Raw genomic sequence first — 23414 nt, 5'->3', positions numbered from 1 at the left:
GAAGTATACAAAACAAGCTGCACTTTAACGGCAAATATTGAAGAAACTAGGATGCTAAATGATCCTAAACTTTTACCATCCTATTTCTTATATCCTTAACTCTATCTGATATTAATTTGCTACCATTCTAACAAGTAGTTTCTATGATATTAGCGATTAAAAATTGTCAAAAGTTCTTGTTAAAATTAGGTCAATATGCTCAGTGCTAAAATTACACCCGTTCATTCACTTTTTCCAAACAGTCAGTCCAAACAGTGAAAAAATTCCCCAGAAAGTTCTCACCAGAGCAAATGAATAATCTGACGGGATCCGGATTATTCTCTTCCTCTAGCTTCGGCTTTTCAGCTCTTTGGAGCCGAAACACCGGTTTTAACCGAAAATGAAACTCAGCCAAAGGGAAAAAACTTTCTTATTTTCAGACTGTTTTGCTACAATATCTAGTGTTTTGGGCAAAAAAGGGCCTATCTAATTTTATTTAAAATTATTTGTTTAATTTGCCTTATTTACTTGTATATAGGGTCAAAGGAACACTTCTTCGACAGTGAACCCCTATTGGCACTTTTGTCAAAATGTGGAAATTTATTTAATGTATCTAATAAAATGTAAGTAATATGACGTTTTCTCATTAATCTACGTTTTTCGATAAAGATAAATGTTCAAATTTTGTATTCCAAATGGTACAAAGTAAGGTGTCAATAGGTCCTGATCTGACACGAGTTCTTAAAGTGTCAATGCTGTTCCTTTCATCCTACTAGGTACTCAACTAATTTTTTAGGCAATTTTGCCAATAAGATATCCCAGTGAGCTCCAAATGCTAACCGATTTCAATTCAGCTAAATTCCGCTAATCCTAAAACGACACTGATGGCGATATAGAGCCATTTACATATATTTGATTAGCGTTTATTGTTCGAGAACTGCTGACCGGTCAGCATATTGTTGCTGATCGTCTCAGCAAAAATATGCTGAAAATGCTGCCTTTTTCAGTTAACTGTGATCGCTAGGATAGATAGAAAATTTCTAAAGACATACAAAAACTATTATTTTAAGTATCAATCCTTGCTAGCTACATATTTTTGCCATCTCACTGGCAACACATGGTTAACTGGACAATAAAACGAGACGTCCTTAGACCAATACCAATACCATTAGATCTTCAAAATTGACAAAGTCCTGCTCAGGAACTCCGTGAGCAATCAACCAGAACAATTGGTAATTGGAAGGGGCTCAATTTAAAGAAAACAGCCGGGATAGTAGCACATCTCGTTTTAGGTTTTGATGTTGTCCTGGACCATAGAAGTGAAATGCTATGGAACCTTGTCGAGTTCTAATAATTCGCCTGTGTTTTTTTTACCTATTTTGACCAGTTTTCGACCAATACTTGATCGAAATTGGTGGGTAGCAATGTCTATTGTTAGTATCGCTAGGTTTATGTATTTCGTATTGCGTGATTCCTAGTTGGTCGTACTAAACGCTTAGCATTGTCTTTTTCCGAAAAATTTTGTATGTACTTTCGATTTTGATACTTTGATAGGAAAAAGTTACAATATTTTGAGTTTGGATTCGATACAGAAAACTTTTTCTTTAATATCACAAAGGCAAAGCTTCAGATATCAGTTTTTGAATTTTTTTGGTGTTTCAGTCAATCCGTTAAGCACAAATTTTCCTTCATTTGGATTTTCCCCTTGGTATGTAAACGCTTGAAAACACCTTGGTGAATCATATTTAATTCTCCTGCAAGCTAATCTTATGATCGTCATCCAGTAACGCTTTCAGATCGGCGCCATTAATTGTTTTTGGTCTTTTAGTCCTCTGTAGTCGAAATCGCTATTTCTGAAGCGTTTAAACTGATTTTCTCATACCGTTCTCAGTAGTGGATGTTCGCTTTAGACCATTTTAGCCTAATTAATTTTTAACTTAACTCAAAATATTAGTTGTTAGAAAATCTATTTTTTTAGTTGCAATATCTACTGATATTGCAATCGGTTATTGTTGATAGATTAATATTGTAGATGCGGCTGATTTCGTTCTCCGTAGATGGACCTCTACTGTTCGTAAACGTTTCTTTAATTCTAATGTTTAAGAACGGTCCTTACCGAGCAGACATGGTAGATCGGATTGATAAAGACCATTTTTAAGTGCTAGAATTAAAGAAAAGCTCACGAACAGGATGTGGGCAAAGTCACATGCATCTACGGTAATCTATAAAAGCTTGCACTTTATGTCCCGGAAATCTTGCTTACAAGAAGGTCTAGTTCAATTACAGAACGTTGTGGCACTTTTATTTATATTACTATTAGCTTCCAAAATTCACAAAATACTTTCTCTTGAATTAATCATATAATGCCTTATTTAGGTGAAGCATATTTGCTTAGAAATTTGTGAGAAAATTATTAACCAATAGACATAATGAAAGTATTTAACAGTGATGATTGAGAATTGAGAACAGATTCCAGCGCCTCTTGCGGCAGCACACAGTGCCCTTATACGGAGGAAAAGTTTGTCAATATCAGTGAATTTTCAGCACTGTTATGCTGTGAAGTTTTGTAGAAAATAGAGCCATTCAGTTTTCTCAAAATGGGAAGCAGTGATAAATCATGTATGAAGGGTTTTCCAATTATCCTTCACATTTACAAAATAAAATCGATGATCAAAATAAAGTAAGCTTTTCACGAGCTTTTAGTAAATAAAGTATCATGGATGTTGTATTTTTATCTTCTCACGTAAGCAGATCGTTTTGTAGATATAGATGGAAAAAATTAAATGGGTTTAACTTAATGGGTTAAGGAACTTCCGCTAATACGTTTTCAAAGATAGTTCATCCCTCTGAGTCCAACTTTCTCTTGAAAAAACTGTCTTTTATTATACTTTTGCAATGAAATATTTGGATTGGTTTTTCTGTAAAGTGAAAACACTTCGTCGTATCAACATAATTGTTCAAAAATAGACACAGTTGTCAAAACAATGGACTAAAACTTTGATAAGAATATATTTTTGGTTCTATTGACGTTAGCGACGTTAGTATGGCTCGTAAGAACATTGGGTGCTGTTTGTTTTTGACCATAAAATATCCCAGAACACTTTAGAATTTTATGTTCTTTTTTATATTACAAAAAGTTAACTTTTCTGTAGAGGAGTAAAATCATGAAACTGTTATCAATTAAATGATTATGAAAAGAACTTCCTAAATATTACTTTATCAGAGGCGGCAAAGTAAAATTAAAGGCATTGAAAAACATTGAATATAATCCTTCACTTCAGTTGGAATAACATGAAATCAATAGCGTCAGCAAGTTTTTCGTATATCAATTTGTCTAGTCTCGGGTTGATGGTATAATTGAGAGAGGAAAAAGCAATTCTTTGCCATTTTCTGCAAAAGAGCAATAATTTCAAAGTTGTCTGAAGACAAGCTACTAAAAATAGAGATGGTAAGAGAATTATATATTTCTTTCTGTTAGCCGGTTATATTATCGATAGGACTTTTATGGTGTTTTCCGAGGTGATAAATTGAATAACTTATTCAACTGTCCCTTTGTGCACTTTCTTCTCTATTTATCCGATTTATCCCACCTACTCTCTTGGGATTTTCCTTTCTGCAATCAAACACAGAATACGAACCCTTGAGTTGTCCAGAAGCATAAAACTCAATGTACACATAATGGCAAGTGAAGGGGAGTGAAACTTCTTTGATTCTTTCGTTAACTAAAAGGAAAAAGAAGAGCAAATAATAGTGAGGGAACCTTGAGATAAGTTAAAATTTCCCCTCCATTGATTTCTAGAGACAAACACACGAGGTCAATCATTTTTCCCGTGTGTATTCAACATGCTGAAGATATTGGATTTTTTATGGGTTATATAGTTTTTAACTCTTTAAGAACGAATGGGTCATATATAATTTGTAAGATTTTTTTTTTCTAACAATTAGAAATACCAAAAATATTTCTTATTATAGATGAATATCCATTGAGGGTTGGTAAATTAGGACTGATTTTACCCAGGTTCATTTTTGAAAAAGTTTCGTCAGGTTTTGTATTATAGCCGAGGCACCCTTGAGGGGATTATAACAGATGGGAAGGCGCTTTTATCTCAGGAACGAACCTCCAGAGGACATTTTACAAACTTCACTATACAGTAGACTCTCGCTAGTTCGGCTCTTTTAAGATCGGGCTACTTTTTAATTCGGGCAGCAGTTACATTTAAAAAGAAGTTTGTTGTCATTTTTCAAGTTTGACTATGATTATCAAATGGAGCAAATATGGTCAAATTTGGCATGATTTGTCTTAGTTTTGATGTGATTTTGCATTATTAAGGGATTTTTAAAAAATTTACCATATAATGAGTATGTAAACTCAATATGTGTGTGTATGCAGATAAATAAAAAATCGTTTTGCATTTCAAAATGATTATTGCCCGAATTTCTCACTAATTCGGGTGACATTTTGGTCCAAAATGCCCAAATTTGAGAGAGACTCTACTGTAATTCCATAGCTCATTCGCAAGTTTTGGAAAAGCTGATCTAGAGGTTTGTTTCTAACATAAAAGCGCCTTCTATCTGTTATAATCCCCTTAACGGTGTCTGGCCTCATCTGCACAGTAAAAAAATGTGTAAAATTTTACTACTATAATAGTGTAAAATCGACCATTTTAGTTGTTTAATTTAAAAATGTTAAAAAATGCACAACATTTTGGTAATTTATTGTCATGTGATTGAAAATTACCACTATGATAGTTGAAACATTTTCAACAATGTTGTTTAATTTGAAAATGTGTAAAATTTTAACACTATAATAGTGTGAAATCAGATAAATTAATTATTTAATTGCGATCTGTGTAAAATTTCTCACTGTTATAATCATAAAAATTTTTCTACAATATTTCGTGATTTAAAACTGTTTGACAATTTCTAAAAATTACCACTATTATAGTATGATTACCGTTTTTCACATTATTATATTGTGTAAAAATACACAACTTTATGGTATTTTTTGTCATATGATCAAAAATTAACACTATTATAGTCTGATCATAATTTTTAACACTATTATAGTGTGAAGCCTTGTGTATTTCAACCAAAGTTGTTGAATTTTTAAACAAAAGTTATTGAATTTTTAAACAAAAGTTGTTGAATTTTGAGACAAAAGTTGTTGAATTTTTAAACAAAAGTTGTGTAAAAATTGTTGAATTTCCAATTAAGACTTATACTTCAGTCGAGATGCTTTTCATTGGGCAAAAGTCATGTAGAACATCAAATATTTATATGCATAATAATTATATCGTGAAGATCCGAGCATCAGATGTAATCGTTTCGCATCAGGGGGGATCCCGAGTACAGAAAAAAATATTAGAAATGTCTAAAAAGGCAAAAAAAATCTAAATCTTCGAAATGAAAAGACAATTCAACAATAAACAGAATTCAACAATTTTTAAATTCAACAATTCCAAATTCAACATCTTGAAATTCAACAACTCTAAATTAAACAATTTTAAATTAAACACTTTTTCCAAATTTAACACTATAATAGTAGTGTGAAAAATTACACACTATTAATAGTGTTAATTTTTTTTTTACTGTGTGCTATAAAAATCTGACGAAGCTTTTCCATCTGAGCGATTGTTATATATTTCTAAATGCAGTGCGATTCTAAGGGTTCTTTTAAACGGCGATGTTTATTTTAAAATTTACCCCATTATGCAATTTACCCAAGAATTTTAGCAAAAATTCCCATAGATGTTCGCCCTTGCTACTAAAATCTCAAAATTAGATTTAGAAAAAAATCATATTTATTGAGGAAGTGCCGAGAAAGTTATAGCAGGAAGTGTCGGAAGTAATGAACATTATAAAAAATATTCTGTAAACCTAGAAAATTTATTTTAATTCTAGTCAATAGATAAAACTTTAATTTTAGTAAATGGTTCGATAGTTTTCACATCGTCTTTCAAGAGTTAATGCAATTCCCCGAAAAAAAAGTTTACTGATAAGAACGGTGCGAGAGAGAGAGGTACAGCAAAAAAATATTGTGAAGGCAAAGAGTATGATGAAAGAGAATGTAGCACAAGCATACCTCTCAGATAAGAAAGATAAGAGGTCGCGGAAAAAAAATATATATTTATAGAGTGAGGAGATAAACCACCCATAATAGCTCTCTAAAATGTATAGTGAACCACCGATTGTTTTAGCGTTTTACTCAGTCGCCATCACCCCCTTTTGCCATTATTTCTAGTCAAAATCGCACATTTTCCACTGAGATGGAATTCTGTGTTATCAGTAAAATACAGAAATAAATGTTATTCAACACAGTCACAAGGGATTTTCGAGCTACATTAATTGATGTTTTCGAGGACATTATCTTTTCCACTTTTCGCCTTCTCACTCAGTCACACAATACAATTATCATTTAAGTATAAGCGATACAGCTAGACTTTTTCCTATAAAGCATTTTCGTTTATGCCTTGTTAACAGTTACTGAACAATACTGTAGAGAACGGTGGAAAAAACTTACCGTTTAGACCATCTTATCAGACCACTTAAAGAGCTAAAGAATCCCTATTGTGTTCAATGAGCTTTCGTTTAATTATAGCTTTTCTGTAGAAATTCACTATCAATAAGAGTATTCTAGGAAACTAGTTAGAAATCAAATTCAATTATAAAATCCAGCTACTTTGTGTCTCATTCGGATGAAAGAACTTTACACGATAAGTAATTGCTAACTCCATATACGACTGAGTGCTTAGATTCTTTATCAACTTTGGCTGAATTTTACGACTAAATGATTGAAAACTGAAAATTGAGAACAGTTGCCAGCGGCACTTGCGCGAAGAAAAGGTCATTTTTTTCAAAAATATCCTTGACATTTCATTAATCTTCATTTTGTGAATATATAGCTCTTTAAATTTTCTCGAGATGGAAATAAATCAAAACTGTTCTCAATTGATCTTTCGTGAATAAATATCGCAGATCATAATCAAAGCAATTAAAATATCAGCGACATATTTGAACTTACGTAAAAAGTGGGCTTTTTGGACGCTTTAAGAAATTGAGAAAAACAAATGTTGGAATTTTGTCTTCCCATGTAAACACACCATTTATTATCGATAAACTTATTTGTGTTTAGTAGTGCAAAGGAGTGTTTATATATCTTTCAAAATATTTGATTATTTTTATTACAAAATAAAACAATTGTTTTTATCAATTTTGGAGTGACACTGAAATTCTTTTGCGTAAAAAGAAAGTCCAAATTTGTGGTTACGTCAATTCAAATTTGAATTTAGGCCATTATAAATTTAAAATTTAAATAATTACAATAACAAAAACCAAAAGATTAAGGAAATCATCTATCTAAGAGGTATCAAAGTATCGAGTTTTGTGAGATTTATCAGCATTTTAATACTGAGAAAAATGCAAAGCCTAGCACAAAGAAAAAACACAAAATTCGTAAATGTCGAAAAAATAAGTGTCAATAATATTCTGTGATTTAAAATCGGAAAATCTTGTATATTAAACAAATTACAGGGGAAGACACTCAGGCTTTGCACATACTCTGGCTTATATATACGTAAAAGTATATTACTTTAAATTAAGTATTTAAAGTTATGTAATTTAGATAGACAAAATAATTATGAAACAAAATAAAATAATCATAGGGTCTGCATCCCTTTGAAGTACACTAACGGCCAAAACATTAAATACACCCTTCGTAAGCTTAAATACACGTGATTTGGACCGGGAAAACGCTGTAATATCCAGTTCTATTGACTGAAATAGTTTCATATATAAACCTAAGAACAGTTTTAAACCAGATTTGAGAAAATACATAAGCTACAAAATTTATAATTTGAGCATCAGTCAAAAATAGCTTTTTGGAAAAAAATGAAAAAGTAGCCCCACATTCTAAAACTGATCTAATCTTTTAATAATCATTTAATATAAGCTAAATACTATTAGTAAATATTATTGAGAGTCAGAAAAACTGAAAATAATACCGAGGGAATATTTTTGGTACGGATTGTGGTCGGTTTCCGGTGTGATGTGTTCTGAAAGGGGTTTCTTCTTTGAATATTGAAATTTCAGCCCAAATTCTACTTTTTCATATATTTTTTTTATTATTTTTCAAAGTACTATTTATTATTGTTGCAATTTCATTTCTTTTACTTCATTATTTTATTTAAATAAACATGAATAAAATCATCAAATTTAGTTTTCCTCGAAGAATCCTCCTTTAACTTTGATAAGCGCCTCACATATTCGAGGCATCCTGTTGATCAGTTTCTACAAAATGTTAGAAGGGACTTTTCCCACACATCCTGAAGTGTTTCCACCAAGATTGGAACTGATGTCGGCGGCTTCTCTCGAACCATCTGGTCTAGAAAATTCCAGAAAATTTCGATGTGGTTACAATTGGGTGATTGGGGTGGCTAATGCATGTATTTTAGGACCCAGCGTTTCTCTTTCTCAAGAAGGAAACCTCTACAAAGCTTTGAGGAATGCTTGGAATCGTTCTCCTCTTGAAAAACAAACCCACGCCCAATGAGCCGGATGCATTGGCCACCCCAGTCACCCGATTGTAGCCTCATTGCAATTCTCTTGGATTTTCTCGACCACAAGGTTCGAGATTAGGCGCGACATCAGTTCCAATCTTGGTGGAAACACTTCAGGATGTGTGGGAAAAGTCCCTTCAGACATTTCGTAGAAATTGATCAACAGGATGCCTCGAATATGTGAGGCGCTTATCAAGGTTAAAGGAGGATTCTTCGAGGAAAACTAAATTTGATGATTTTATTCATGTTTTCTAAATAAAATAATGAAGTAAAAGAAATGAAATTGCAACAATAATAAGAAGAAATTTGAAAAATAATAAAAAAATATATGAAAAAGTAGAATTTGGGCTGAAAATTTCAATATTCAAAGAACAAACCCCTTTCAGAACACATCACACCGGAAACCGACCACAATCCGTACCAAAAATATTCCCTCGGTATTATTTTCAGTTTTTCTGACTCTTAATAATATTTACTAATAGTATTTAGCTTATATTAAATGATCATTAAAAGACAAGATCAGATTTAGAATGTGGGGCTACTTTTTCATTTTTTTCCAAAAAGCTAATTCTTGACTGATCCTCAAATTATAAATTTTGTAGCTCATGTATTTTCTCAAATCTTGTTTAAAACTGTTCTTAGGTTTATATATGAAACTATTTCAGTCAATAGAACTGGATATTACAGCGTTTTCCCGGTTCAAATCACGTGTATTTAAGCTTACGAAGGGTGTATTTAATGTTTTGGCCGTTAGTGTATACGGAAAAATCGTATATCAATGTAGCCCCAGAGCTCAAAATAGCCCCACCTCCCCCTAATTACCCGATCGTGGTTAAAAATAACAAAAAAAAAAGAAATAAGGGAACAGCACCAGCGATCACCAGCAATGTTCCTCGGATCGTCAAGTTATTGTCATATTCTTGCATTAATTAAAATGAACTTTTAAAAATTATTAGATACTTTTTACCATTTAATTCTTACAAGAAAAAAAATCGTCTATCTAGGGTAAATTAAGCTAATTCAAAACCTGCTCTAAATGGAAATTTTTCGCTACTCCAAATGGAAACTTCACTGTTTTCATGACAAATACAGTACTAAATTATTATATTTATATATTTTCTTTACCGCAGTTTCATTATTTAGCTAATTTTGCTCCAAATAAAGCGAAAATCCGTTCATATTCACAAATTTTAATTTGTTAATTTCTCAGAAAAATTAAAAGTGTACCTTTTCACCATCGAATTTTCATCGATCGACCATGTTTTCCAATGAAAAACACAATGAGGTGACTGTCGTTTATTCGTTTTGTTTAACATTTATGTCATATTTCAGGATAATTTTAGTTAAATTAAGTGCTAATCTTTATTGTTAACGGTACGTAAAGTTTTCAAATGAAATAATTACCTAATTCGTGAACAAAAAGGGTTTTTCTGAAGTGTCTGCAAATGCTTCAATAGGAAACCCCGGAAATATAATTTTTTTTGAAGAGATTTTCGTTTTGTTTTTAGACGAGAAAGGAGAAAAGACCAGGAATAAGAACAAATTTTACACTCAAGAGCAACTCAACAAGGTTTTGGAAGCCTTTCGTCGCGGTTTCACTTATACACTGTTTGTCTCCAATTAGAAACTTTCCCTTGTCTCCATTTGGAATAATATGTTTCCAATAGAAACATTTTACACTCGCGTATATTTCTTGTATTTAAGAAGTTTTCAAATTATATCTAAAGAATTTTCACTAAACAGTAACATTCTAGAAAAGTCAAGGAGCAAATTTATGTAATTCTCTTCAGAAAAAATATGAACTTAATGTGTTGAATCTTCTGTCAAAGTTAAAGCGTCTGGAAATGGTTTTGAATTAGAACATTTACCCTACAGTGCATTAGTGTAGATTTAATTTATAAAACCAATTTTCCGTGAGACACCTGATTAAATTCGTGACGATCCGAGGTACAGAGTACACAGTAGCAATTACATCTATTTTTTATTAATCTATTGTAAAATTTTAAAGTTCAAACACACAGATATAGTTAAATGTTTCACTAATATACCGATTAGAATACACAAAATACCGAATAATATTTTGAGGCTTATATTTTCAACTAAATATCGATCATGTCTCTTAAAGTTCCGATCCGTGGTACTTTTCCCTTATGCTGGGATTTGAATTTGATAAGCTCTAAAATTGCGAAATTTGAGGTTATATTTCAAAAATTCTTAATTAGTGTAAAGTGGTACAAGTTGGACAGGGCTTTCTTTCTTGATAAATTTAGTACTTCATTTTTATTTGTATATTTTTAATGATTTATTTTTATAATTTCGTTTCTTATGCTTAAAAAAATTTAGTACTGTATTTATCAAGAAAAAATCACTCTCCAACTTGTACCGGCGAATCGTCCAACTTGTATCACTTCACCCTATTTACTGAATATTCCATGTAAAGTGAGTACTTTCTCAAGAATTTAGAACATTAAACAATAAATTGTATCATAGTTTTATCTGTGATGGAATATTCTAGTTTAGAAATTATTTTATATGCACAGAGGACAAACCAATATAAAGTTTAGATTTGTTTTATGTATGCGAAATCTGTCTATAATCCTCTTCCAGGAGAACTTTTAATTGACTTTCTCACTAATTTATGAGATATATAAGATGATTTGACCTATTTTTCATGGATTTTGTAGTTCTTGTACCACGCAAATATCTTTAAAAATCGCATTAATTTAAATTAATGAAAGATGTTTTGCGCGATGAAAACATAACCATGAATAAAATGAATTTCAAGCCTCAAAAATAAAAACCTGTTAAATTGTTTGTTTTATCTCCCAAATTTCGTAATTGTAATAAAAAATTTATTACGAGAAATTTAAAAGTCTTTCACTTCCAGTACATTTTTCGCTTTTCGGTTATCAGTAACATAACCTTACTTTTCAATATAACCTAACTTTGAGCGATGATGTTGATGATCTCTCCCTCTAGCAGAAAATTGTTAAATGCACCAGAGAAATATATTAACAATAAAGAAGGGCACTAAAATCATAGAACTTTGTTGTAAAGGAATCTCAAAGCATGAAGCATGTCGCCCTCCAATATAATATGGAATCTATATGGAGGTGTTATAAAAGTATCAGATTTGAAGATAAAATAACCATAGTACATACGATAAAAAATAAGCTCAATGTAACAATATAATTGAGAGAATAAAACTTCATGCATCACCTGACTCTAGTCGAAGCGTTACTTTGACGTCACAACACGTAATACTTCATTTCAGCGAATTATTTCATGTACAAAAAAATATTGTTGTATTTTTTTTAATGTAAATCGTGTGAATGATATAAATGCAAGGTGTTTCTGTGTGCTTATTTTTGCTACATGTCTTTCGATTGCGCTGTATGAGAAGAAACACATGAAGGAGAAAAAAAATTGAAAGTCTATTGAACAAATAGGTCAATTAATTCATTGTAAGATTTTATAATAAATAATACACGTTTATTCTATATAAATCTTTTCTCTACGGCATAATTGCGTAAAAGTTTTAGCATGAAGCTGCTATTTAGAATTAATAGGAGAGAATAGATTAATTTAAAACACTCGTGAATACAACTGGAAAAAAATCCTGTTAAAGATTATAAATGAAATTCAATTTAAATGTGCATACAGATCTATTCAGATGGAGAATATTTGTTTCTGACTAAAGTCTTGGAAACTAAAAAATTGAGAACAGTTGCCAGCGCCACTGGTGGGAGAAAACAATGCCCCCACGCGGAGAAAAATGTTGCCTGTGTCTGCTAATTGGCAAATACGCTTGTTTTCATTTTAGAGTCAAAATAATTTTTCGATAAATATGAAGCCATTTAGCATTCCCAATAGAAAATAGTGTATAAATTTTGTATGGAAGATTCCGTTCGTCTTTCAATATTAGAATAAAATCAAAACAATCGAGTGACTGTGAGATATTTGAGCTCAATTAAAAAATAAGCTTTTTGAAAGCTTTTAAAAATTGTTTATTGTAAATGATTGGAATTTTATCTTCTTAAATGCAAATTGATCAAAAACCTGCACGAGTGTTTTTCTCAATAAAATAAAGCTTTCAGGAGAGGGGGAGGTTCCATTGAACGCTGCATTATAGGGCTATTCCAATGAAAAATGAACATGTTTTTTAGCACTTTACTGTTCTCAAAAGATTCTACTTAATCGATTTTTCTTTATATTGATTCTTGTCTTGACTCTTTTCCACAAGTACTCGTTGTGTTCTAAAACATCTAAAACCATCAAACAGTTGTGACAGGAACCAACACAAAGAAAATTCTATCATGTAGAAACACTTGAGAACAGTTAAGTGCTTAAAAACTGAAGTGTTCATTTTTCATTGGAATAGCACCATTAGTTCTTATTGGGTCTTCTCTTATTTTAATTAGGAAGTTACTTAGCAATGTCAGGTTATGCTGACCATAACCTTAAAAAAAATACACAGAACAAATATTTCCTAAAATTGTTTCAGGTGCACTCAATGGGTCAAGTGGTAGAGCACTCGCTCTGTGATGCAAGTGTCCCATTGTTCGTAAGAACACAGAAAAACGTTCATACAATTTTGTCATTTGTTCGTAAATTTTTGTTAGTCAAACGAAAATTATGAGCAAATGCTTGTAAAAAAAAACATAAAAAAAATACTCCTCAAATGATTATGTTACGAACAACCCTTGCGAAAAAAGTACAAACTTTTATGAACTTTTTAGTAACTTATACGTTCTACAAACATTTCGTAAGTCCCCAGAATTAACTAACATTTACGGCCAATTTTACAAAATAGTTTTTTTTTGTATATTGAAATGCCTAACAATACCAAAGGAGGAAAAAGGTTGAGCGGTAATTTGATTAACACTTTAAAACCCGAATTCTATTCAATATTATGCTAAAGTGATAACACGAATCTAAAGAGAACTTGATTAGCTTTCGTTTAGAGAGGAAAAAAATAGTTGATAACTTTTCTATTATTAAAAAAAATAGGGAAAAAAACAAAAAATGGGCGTAGAATACCAAATTGGCGTAAAATGCTACCTTTTCTTACATGAAGTTGGCATCAGAAATGAACATTTGAATGGCTTATATTACATAACCTAAAAAATGCTAACAATTTTTGAGTTTTGTCTCAATTCGAAAAAATCGCAAGAAATACGTGAAAATGTTAAAATAATTCTTAAAAATTAAATAATATAAGACCTAGAATTGTTGTAAAGTAGTACTGTAGAAAAAAATAAGGTGAAAATTCACTTTACGCCTTGTTTTTCTTTTTAGAATTCCTGTAGGAATTTCACATAAAATTCTCTTAAACAAAAGCGCAAACTTATAAATGAGAATATATAAAAATTTTACAGGAAAATATATTGATATGAGTCCTAAAATCCTTGCCAAATCGCTAGGAACAAGGAAATTCAATAGAAATTGTTTTTTTTTCTACGAAATTTTGTAAAAATTCACTTTGGCATTTTTTGTCAGTTTGGTATTTTACGTGATTTTTTGGTTCGGGTTTTAAAGTGTTAAAATTTGCCAGAAAAACGTCAAATTTAAATTTTTAAATAATTTGAAATGCTTCAAAGAAAAGCAATAATCTTAGAAATGAGAAGACTGAAAAGTTATGAACGGTCTTGGCATCTCAGATGCGATTTAACAATGTTTAATCCTGTATTAGAAAATTCATAAAACCCATTATTCATAAAAGTATTTTATACAAAAGCAATTTTCAGGATATAGAATCAAAATCATGAGTTGGAGCTTTATAACGCTCTGTTTTTTGAAAATAATAGCTTACAAATCATTCGAGGAATTTTGATTTTTTTTAGGTAGCCTTTTGAAGGTTATGTTGAATATAACTTCATACTACAGACTAAAGGCCTTGACACTTGACAGACTTGAGGATTAGCCGAGAGACGGCTTAGCGTATTATATTCGACCTAATGGTAATATTTATTTCCATCATTTTCCACTAAATCGTCTCTCGGCTTAAGTCGTAAGTGTATCTAGGGCATAATGCTCTAGACCACCTCGTCACGCTTATGACTTAAGCATTTCCATCAGTTTCTGACTAATTCGTATCTCGGCTTAAGCCGAGAAAAGGATTAGTGGGAATCTGATTGGAATTTAGTCAAATCATTATGTTAATTATAATTACGTTAAACTGTCTTTCGGCTTAAGTCGTAGGTGTGTCTTAAGCATATTTTTCCCTAAAGACGAGAATAAATCACATTAAGATTACTGCGTCTTCATTATCTAACCTCAAAAACTCTTTGATAGTCTAAATTTGGAAATCTATATGAAAAGTTATTCAAATTGTCAGATTACCTTTACAAAATGCGTATTTCTTTTCTTAAATAACAAAAACAAGCGATAAAAAAAAACATAGCTGAAAAATTCTGTTTATTTTTCACCTCAAACGTGCTCTTCTTCTTTTTAGGTTATAGAATAACCTTGCATTTCAAAATAGTTCTTAAACCAAAATTATTTTGGCAAATAACGTTTATTTTCCTAGACAGTCCGTGAAAAGATTTCTGTGTCGACACGGGAGACAGTCCCGATGGAGACAAATTGTGGGGAGAACACCAAAAAAAAATGTGAAATTATCTGTACGACAGAGAGAGAAAATTCACGACGTAGATTGAATTTTAAAATGCACACAAAGAAAGAAGATCGTTTGAAGAGCTTGAGGTCATTGTTTTCCGATGAACCCTGTTACAATAATGAAATTTTGTCGACAGACGTGGAAAAGTGTGTCTCCATCTTGTTTTTTTGGAGATAAAAGAAGACCTTTATAGCAAAATTACCGATAATAATAGTTTTAATCCCTTTTTGGGTTTTTTTTTCGAGAAATTGAGAGCTTAAAAGCTTAGTTTGAGCTTTTGAAATTCTAACATTTGCACAATCCAAAGACTTTCGCTCCAAAAATGATGCAATTTAGTGAAATCTAGGGCACTTTTCCCCATTTTTTCATTGTTTTAAGGCAATAAAGGGAGAATTTTAGCGGTTTTGTGATAGATCTTCGTCTGTTAGGGCATAAATTTGGCAAAATGAGTGGCCTTTTTGGTATTTGTATGTCACAGAATGGCGGATCGCCCACATTTTGCCACTCGTTTTTCTGCCTGTTTTTTTTCGTTCCTCTCACAGTCTACGGTTTCTTAACTATTTCAAGGTGTTTTTCCACCTTTGGACTTCAATTACCTTTTTTGCACATCTGTATCCATATTCACTTTATCCTTATCAGGCGGTTCACCTATTCGGCTCACGATATTGATGAAGAAAACCATTTCTAACACTCAATTTTTCCACCTAAATCAACTATAGACAACTATGAACCTTTTTCCACCAGCCACCAGAGGGATTTTTTTTTCACGCGCGAAAAAGGATCGCCACAGTTAGGTTAGAGGTACTGAAATTTAGCACAAAGTCCGCGGAGAGGGCAAAAAAATCCGCTTTGAAAGCACACGCGAAAAAAACGAGCTTTTGGAGCCATATATTTGTGCTTTGGAGGACGCAAGTGGACTGAGAGTACGTCGGAATTTCCAGTTAATTCCAACATTGCAGCCGATATGAGTGAACAGGCTGGCAAGTGTGTTAGACAAAGATACCATGATAACCGTGTGAGACGTCAATGTGGGGAGGTGCTTTTGGGTGGGGGGATCAAATCGTTTGTATGCCGATATGATGGTCACAAAACGATTGCGGAAAAATATGCCTTCTCGTGGATACAAACAGAAAGAAACATCGGTTCATCTTCTTTTTTCTATACTTCATTTGGAATAATGATCAAGACATTTACAGAAATTCCACCGTATTTTTTGGCTATTTAATTCAGCGCGAGAAATTGTTATATCGTTAAGTCATACACTTCTCCACCGCAAAGTAGTTGCATAAGTTAGCATTTGGGGTTAGATTAAAATATTAAGATAAATGAATAATTTGAAAAGGTTTTGGAAATAAAAATTCCAGTAATTTACAATAAGATGAAATAATACTACAATTCATATCGTGCTGTTCTGAAAATTCACATAATGGAACTACCATAATGGAAGTGAACAATAAAAATCAAAAAAAATGTGTAAATATTTAGTACATGGTTGTACTAAATCAATTTAGTACTCCGCTTTAACCCTACGAAGCTGATGGTGGGTTGCAAAATGTAGAACCTGAGAAGGGATTTTCCATCGTTTTGTCCTGAAGGTTGGACTTGACATTAATATGGCGATGGCCGCACCGGAGACGGGTTAGAACAAAGAGATGAAATACTATTCTATTCTATTTGTGATTGAACTGTGCTTTTAACTAGTGAAATTTAAATTATGAACAGATACGTGATATCCTTATCATTTTATTTTATCAGCTTAACTCTTTATTTTATGAAATAAACTTTTAGCACATTGTTGTACTAAAACAATTCATCATGGAAATACGCTATTTTTATTCGTAATTATGTTAAAAATTTTTAGGATACATCTTCTAAAGCAAAGAACAGACACATAGTATGTCTGTCCGCGCACTTACTCGTATTTATATGTTTAAGCGTTTTAGTACAGAATTGTACTAATACTAATACATTTCCGGGCAGAAATATTATATTTTCATATGTGAAGAAATTAGGACAAATGTTACAACAACAGAAAATACCCATTTGATATATTCATGCTGTTATTTTATTTTTTTTATTACATAAACCTTTAGCACATGATTGTACTAAAGCGATTCATGATTGAAATAGGTAAATTTTATTCGAAAATTTGTGAAAAATTAAGCATTTTTCTAATAAATTAGGGAATATGTACAATATACTATTGTTTCATTTTCTTTTTTCTCATTGTACTAAAATTTAGTAGTGGAAAGTGCCCATGCTTTACATGGTTCCAAGCTTTACAATGATTAAGTTTTTCGTATGTTTCTCAATAAAAAAACTAGGGGAAATTGTCTTGTTTTTAAAATATATCGCGAGGTCGCATTTATTCAAAAACTAGGACAAATTTAGTCATTATAAAGCTTGGGATCCTTCAAAGCATGGGCACTTTCCCCTACATGATCGTACTCAATTAATTCATGACTGAGATATACAAATTTTATTTGAACATTTGGGGAAAAATAAGATTTATTAAAAAAACGATCCGTAAAATTTTGTTTTACTTAGAAATCTGAAAAAGGTTCATCAGGACTTTGACTTGGTATAATGTTTGCTTTATTGCAATTAAAATAAAATAAACATCAAATAAAAGATAAATATCTGTAATAAACACCCAAATTTTACTATTATGTAGAAATCCCTCTATAAAATTTAATTTAATAGAACGCTACTTAATTTTATTTGGTTTAGATAACACAATTCTTATTTTGATTAATCTATTGCGATTTCTTGAGTGTTCTGAGAATAGTATCCAATAAGTTATTGCTTTTAACGGGTTTCAAGATAAATTAATACAAACATTTTTCAATTGTCTTATTGTGCATAATGCCGACAGCAATTTTTTCTGCAAAAAGGGATTTTGGAAAATCAATTATTTGCAGACTTATTAAAGGAGACATAACAGGTTTCCCTTGCCTCAAAAGAGCTTAAGTGACGTGAAAAAACTCTTCAGTTAGTATGGCCAACGTAATTTAGATTTATCTGCAACAAAAGATAAGATCTGGAAATACTTTTCAATTTATACTAATAGGAATTCCTTTAGATATAGCCTCATTATCTCTAAGAAGCAGGTGAAATAAACTGTTTTAAATCGGAAGAAACTAATCGGCTAACACAAAACATATTTTTCTAATCTCAAAACAATCATGCAAAGTCAGTGATAAGCCTGTAGGAACTTATTGTAATAAAGATTCATAAAGTAACTTCATTATCCAGTTGAATTTAGAAAAATGGCAATTCACTTGGCTGTTTTGAGTCAAATTGGAAAATTTTGATACGGGAAGGTGGGGCAGTAACGAAGAAGAATTTTTTTTTTTTTGTATATTTTTCTCCTCTTTGAAGGGAATGGAATAAATCCTTTACGTTACACTCAATCCCGGGATTAAGCACATTTTCAGACCGAAAAAAACTCACGAAATAGCATTACGCATTGAGAAAATTTGCATACCTGCAGGGGCTTTCTTTTGAATAAATCGCCCATAGAACGATTTCGCGCGGAGTAAAAGTAATTTAAAAAAAGATTCAACTGTTTAATAGAAACGCATTAACAAATAGAATATTTAAAAAATTTACCTTAATAAAAGAAATTTAAGTTTTATTCTGAAAAAGTAGCAAAATATTTTCAAATTTCCCGCGTCGCAAAATAGTATACAATCTGGCGCATTTCAAAAATGATTTCATAAATTGACTGCCAATGGTAGGCAAACTTGCATAATTGTATGTACATAATTCCGACAGGAGCATAATCCCGAAGGACTTAATGCCGGGACTGAGTGTACTAGGGAGAAGTGGGGCACCTTTGCATTGAGGCGTCTTTGAAATTATTTTTTTCACCTATTTTTAAATGAAAAAGGTACATTTTCATTGATTGATTGTTTGATTTTAAAGCAAATTTATTGAAATTCGCTGTAGTTCCCCTTGTTTTATCATGATTCTTTATAATTGAGCGCTTTTTGTGGAATTTACAATGACTTCGATGCCCGAATCTCTCGATAATTTGGATGACATTTTGTCCCAAATGCCCGATTAAGAGAGTCTACTGTATTTGCAAAGAGTTCTACGGAGTTCTTTCAATTGACTTTAAAAAAAAAATAAATAAAAGTATAAGATTTTAGCTTGGCTGATGCCTGATCTTATTATAATGATCTTTTAATGTTCAGAAGTAGTTTAGCATCGCGAAAGTTAAGTAAGGGAAGAGTACCCCGGATCGGAATGTTAAGAGACATGCTCCATATTTAGTTGAAAATATAATCCACAAAACATTATTTGATATTTTTATGTTTGCTAATTGATACATTAGTGATCCCTTTAACTATATCTGTGCTTTTGAATTTTTAATTTTTACATTAAATTAATAAAAAATATGTGTAATTGCAAACTTGCGCTCTGTACCTCGGATCGTCAGAAATTTAATCAAGTGTCTCAGGGAAAATTGGTTTTATAAATTAAATTTAAGTTAATGTACTGTATTCTTGTGAGAGTTAAATGGTAAAAAGTAGCTAATAATCTTTAAAAAATCATTTAATTTGGAGCAACAATGTGATATTAACTTGACGATCCGAGGAACACTGCCGATCGCTGGTACACTTCCCTTAGTATTATCAAAATTTACAAATTAATAAAAAAAATATGACAATATCTTATGTTTTCGGATTTATAGTCAAAAACTTTAATGAAATCTTTCTCGATAATATTTTTGTGTATAAAAAGTCTTTAAAAAATTGAAATTTTAAATCCATTCTAGTCTCTAATTTTTATTGCCTTATTTTTACCACCCTGCTGCCCTTTGGCTCTTACTTTTCAAGTATATGTGGGCGCTGTCCAAAATTTTTGTTTCCTTTAAAACTAATATATTTATTTAATCCACTTTGGAGGACTTTTGCGCATTCTGCCGTTCATATGAATCGTCTTCCCCACAATAGACCAATGATAGGGGCAGATGGGGCTACTTTGAGCTGTGGGACTAGATTGTTATACGACTTTTTCGTCTATTTCTAAATGAATCAGGACCTTACATTTATTTTATTTAGATCCACAATTAGTTTTGTCTATACAAATTGTTAAAACCCGGTTTCCATTAGAAATATGCGAAAAAATCGTATAACAATGTAGCCCCAGAGCTCAAAGTAGCCCACCTCCCCTTATTCAAAGACAATTATTCTTATTTTTATTAACCCTAATCCCAAATGTAACTCACAGTTTATTCTATGTTTTATTCCTATTTATCATTTTTATACAAAACGATATCAAAATCCAATTTGCAATTAAGGGGTGAAATTACTACACCCTCTCCCCTATTAATGTTAGCGCCCCTACTCAGTTTAGACGGAGTTTTGATGCTTTATTTTATATGCACTACTGCAGAAAAACAAAACTTTTTCAGGGATTAAGAAACTTTCGAAGATAAAGACGAATTAAAGCCATGTTAAATGGCTAAATGTTAGTTTCGCAAAGAACTTCCCTTTAATTACATCTTAACCGGTAAAGCATCTTTAGCAGATTAAATATACGAAATAATTCACTTACTTTAATGTAAATATAGATCCATTACATAGATCAAAGCATATTAATGTTTCTAATCAACTTCCATTGAAGTATAATTAGTAACTAACGAGTTACAAATTTTAAAGCTTTTTGAGCTTGAACGGCTTGAACTATGATTGCTTAATTTTTGCTTGTTTTATTTTACTTAAATTATTTATTAAACTTCATCCTAATTCAATTTTATAAATGGGAAAATCTTTGCAATTTCGACAGCAATAAACTTGTGAAAAATTGTTTGCTAGGAAGGGAGATAAAGATTTTTGTAACATCAGCAGAATACGTTCAAACTTGTGCGTAACTTAATTGCCACTGACCGTACTTCCTGGCCAATTACGAGAAAACTAATGGGTCATATTTTACGACATAAGGGCACTCTTTTTTCTTGCTGCAATGCAAACATTTGAATAGAAAAATATACCTGAATCTTTTATCTTCTTCTGTTTACACTTTGCTTGAAAACTCTTTGCAATTCCTGCACTCTGAATAGATAAAATCATTGAGGGAATGTATGAGGGTTTACTCTTAGGGAAGTTCTTGTGTGGGTGGGCTATATGCGGATGTTTTGTACCAAGGACATTCGATTTTGGATTTACTATGTTGAAAAATTTCTATTTGAGATAAATTTTAGCAAATAATCACACATTCAATTTACCTTCTGGGGTGATTCTCAGGGATTTGTGACTCCTCTCGAATATTGAGGGTGTCCTTTGAGGGAGGCTCCTCCATTTTGGGGTAGTCGCCGTTGCAGGATTCCGAAGACGCTGTCATTTTTCCCGTCAACGGTTGCATTATTCACATTTATTCACCATTTTTCCGTCACAATCACGTTATAGTAACTGAATATTATCACTTCTGGTGAGTTTTCACACATTTTCACACTGCATTGAGCCCTTTTATCACGGCAAAAAAAAATTCAACTAGGAAAATACAGTGAGAAATTACTTGAGGAACTGTTCACTTGCACTTGTGCCACCCTCTGGAATCGAATGTATGTTCATTTTAGGGTGGTTCGCGGAAAAATGCCGTAGAAGCACGAAGAGGTCCCTCCGTCGCCGGTACCCCTTCGACTATACAAGAACTGGCTCGATGGTTTAATTTAATCAATGACGAGCATTCCGTCGTGTCGCATGCGCACTCATCATCCCTTCCTCGGCGGTCCTGCAAGGAAATAGAAAAAGCTTTTACTACAAGACATTTTTCCTTTAATTTTAATCATTCATTGTGGAGAAGGGATGAATTCCTGAACGGATAAATTTTTATGGAATATTACTTCTTGGGTTGTTTCGCCACTGAGAGAGATAATTTTTATCTATGATTTATTGAGAGGGGCAAATTAGCAGGCAGTTTTATCAGTATTTTTGCATTGTAGAAACATGGTAATGGATTATTGGGAAATTTGTTTGGGAATATTTACACTACTTTTCAACACTTTTCGATGGCAACCAGTTTATTATGGTGCTAACATTCTCAATAAACTCTTTCTTTTCCTATTTTTCAAAATCACGCAAATCTTCTTTTTCGCTCATTGAGGTTAATTTGGGTCCAACCGGTCCAACTAACACTAACGATTCGAATATTTAAAACATTAGCTAATGCCAGGGAAAATAATTTGACGCACAATCTGAAAAATTGATATATCTAGAAAGTTAAATTTTTTGGAATACTATAAGATTCGAAATAATCAGTTAAATAATATAGCTTGTTGTTAGGAAAGATAACGGAAAATGTTAAATAATACCGATTTATAGGGGGTAGGGTCATCGAAGATTGTAAGTCGATATCTCTCACCGTTTGATTTCTAGGATTCTAATTGGCAAGCAGCCAAATCAACAGACAGCTTGACATCAAAACAATCAAAAATCAAGCATTCCAAAATGGTATATAATATATATGATTTAAAATTGACAGAATAATATTTCTGTCTCTTTGAATCCGTGCTATAAAATACATAAATTATTTATTTACAAACATCAAAATGCGGGTTAATTTCCCCCTGCTCTTCGTAAGTTTTTTTTTTCATTATGGCACATAAGGAAGGTTTTCGGGATATGGAAACTTCGTACTTTACATTTCGTATTTTACATGTTCGTTTTGCACATTTCGTATTGCGGAAACTTCGTATTCTAGTACATTTCGTATTTTACCATTTCGTATTTTACATTTCGTCTTTCATAAATTTTATACAAAAATTGAACAGGTGCTACTGATAACTTTCCAAAGCACATAAAATTTCCATTTGTCTCAACAGGTGCTACTGATATCTTCAAAAAACACAGAAAATTTCCCTTTGTCCCAACAGGCGATACTGTTATCTTCTAAAAACACAAAAAATTTCCCTTTGCCTCAACAGGCGATGTAAATGACTTCCCAAAGCACAGAAAATTTCCTTTTGCCTCAAAAGGAGATGCAAATGACTTCCCAAAGCACAGAAAATTTCCCTTTGCCTCAACAGGCGATGCAAATGACTTCCCAAAGGACAGAAAATTTTCCTTTGTCCCAACAGGAGATACTGTTATCTTCAAAAAACACAGAAAATTTCCCTTTGTCCCAACAGGCGATACAAATGACTTCCCAAAGCACAGAAAATTTCCCTTTGCTTCAACAGACGCTACTGATAACTTAAAAAACACAGTAAATTTCCCTTTGTCCTAACAAGCGATACTGATTATTGCTTGAAG

The 23414-nt window shown here is 32.0% G+C and overlaps 1 protein-coding gene across 2 annotated transcripts in view; it reads right to left on the bottom strand.

Moving 5' to 3' along the window:
- The window catches only part of LOC129804591 (mitogen-activated protein kinase kinase kinase 13), a 40816-nt gene extending 19095 nt beyond the window's left edge, over positions 1 to 21721 (bottom strand). Inside the window, exon 1 of one of the 2 annotated variants that reach the window (XM_055852073.1) lies at positions 21389 to 21721. In XM_055852073.1, the coding sequence (XP_055708048.1) occupies positions 21389 to 21525 (137 nt within the window). In that variant the 5' untranslated portion in view covers positions 21526 to 21721. Of the gene's footprint in view, positions 1 to 15749; positions 16081 to 21388 lie in introns of those variants that run through there. The other variant, XM_055852074.1, reaches the window with a different exon arrangement.
- Positions 21722 to 23414: the final 1693 nt, after the last annotated feature.

The sequence above is a fragment of the Phlebotomus papatasi genome, chromosome 2 (assembly GCF_024763615.1).
Source record: "Phlebotomus papatasi isolate M1 chromosome 2, Ppap_2.1, whole genome shotgun sequence".
Taxonomy (NCBI): Eukaryota; Metazoa; Arthropoda; class Insecta; order Diptera; family Psychodidae; genus Phlebotomus; species Phlebotomus papatasi.
The sequence above is the reverse complement of the archived record's forward strand: the minus strand, read 5'-3'. Positions and strand labels throughout refer to the sequence as shown.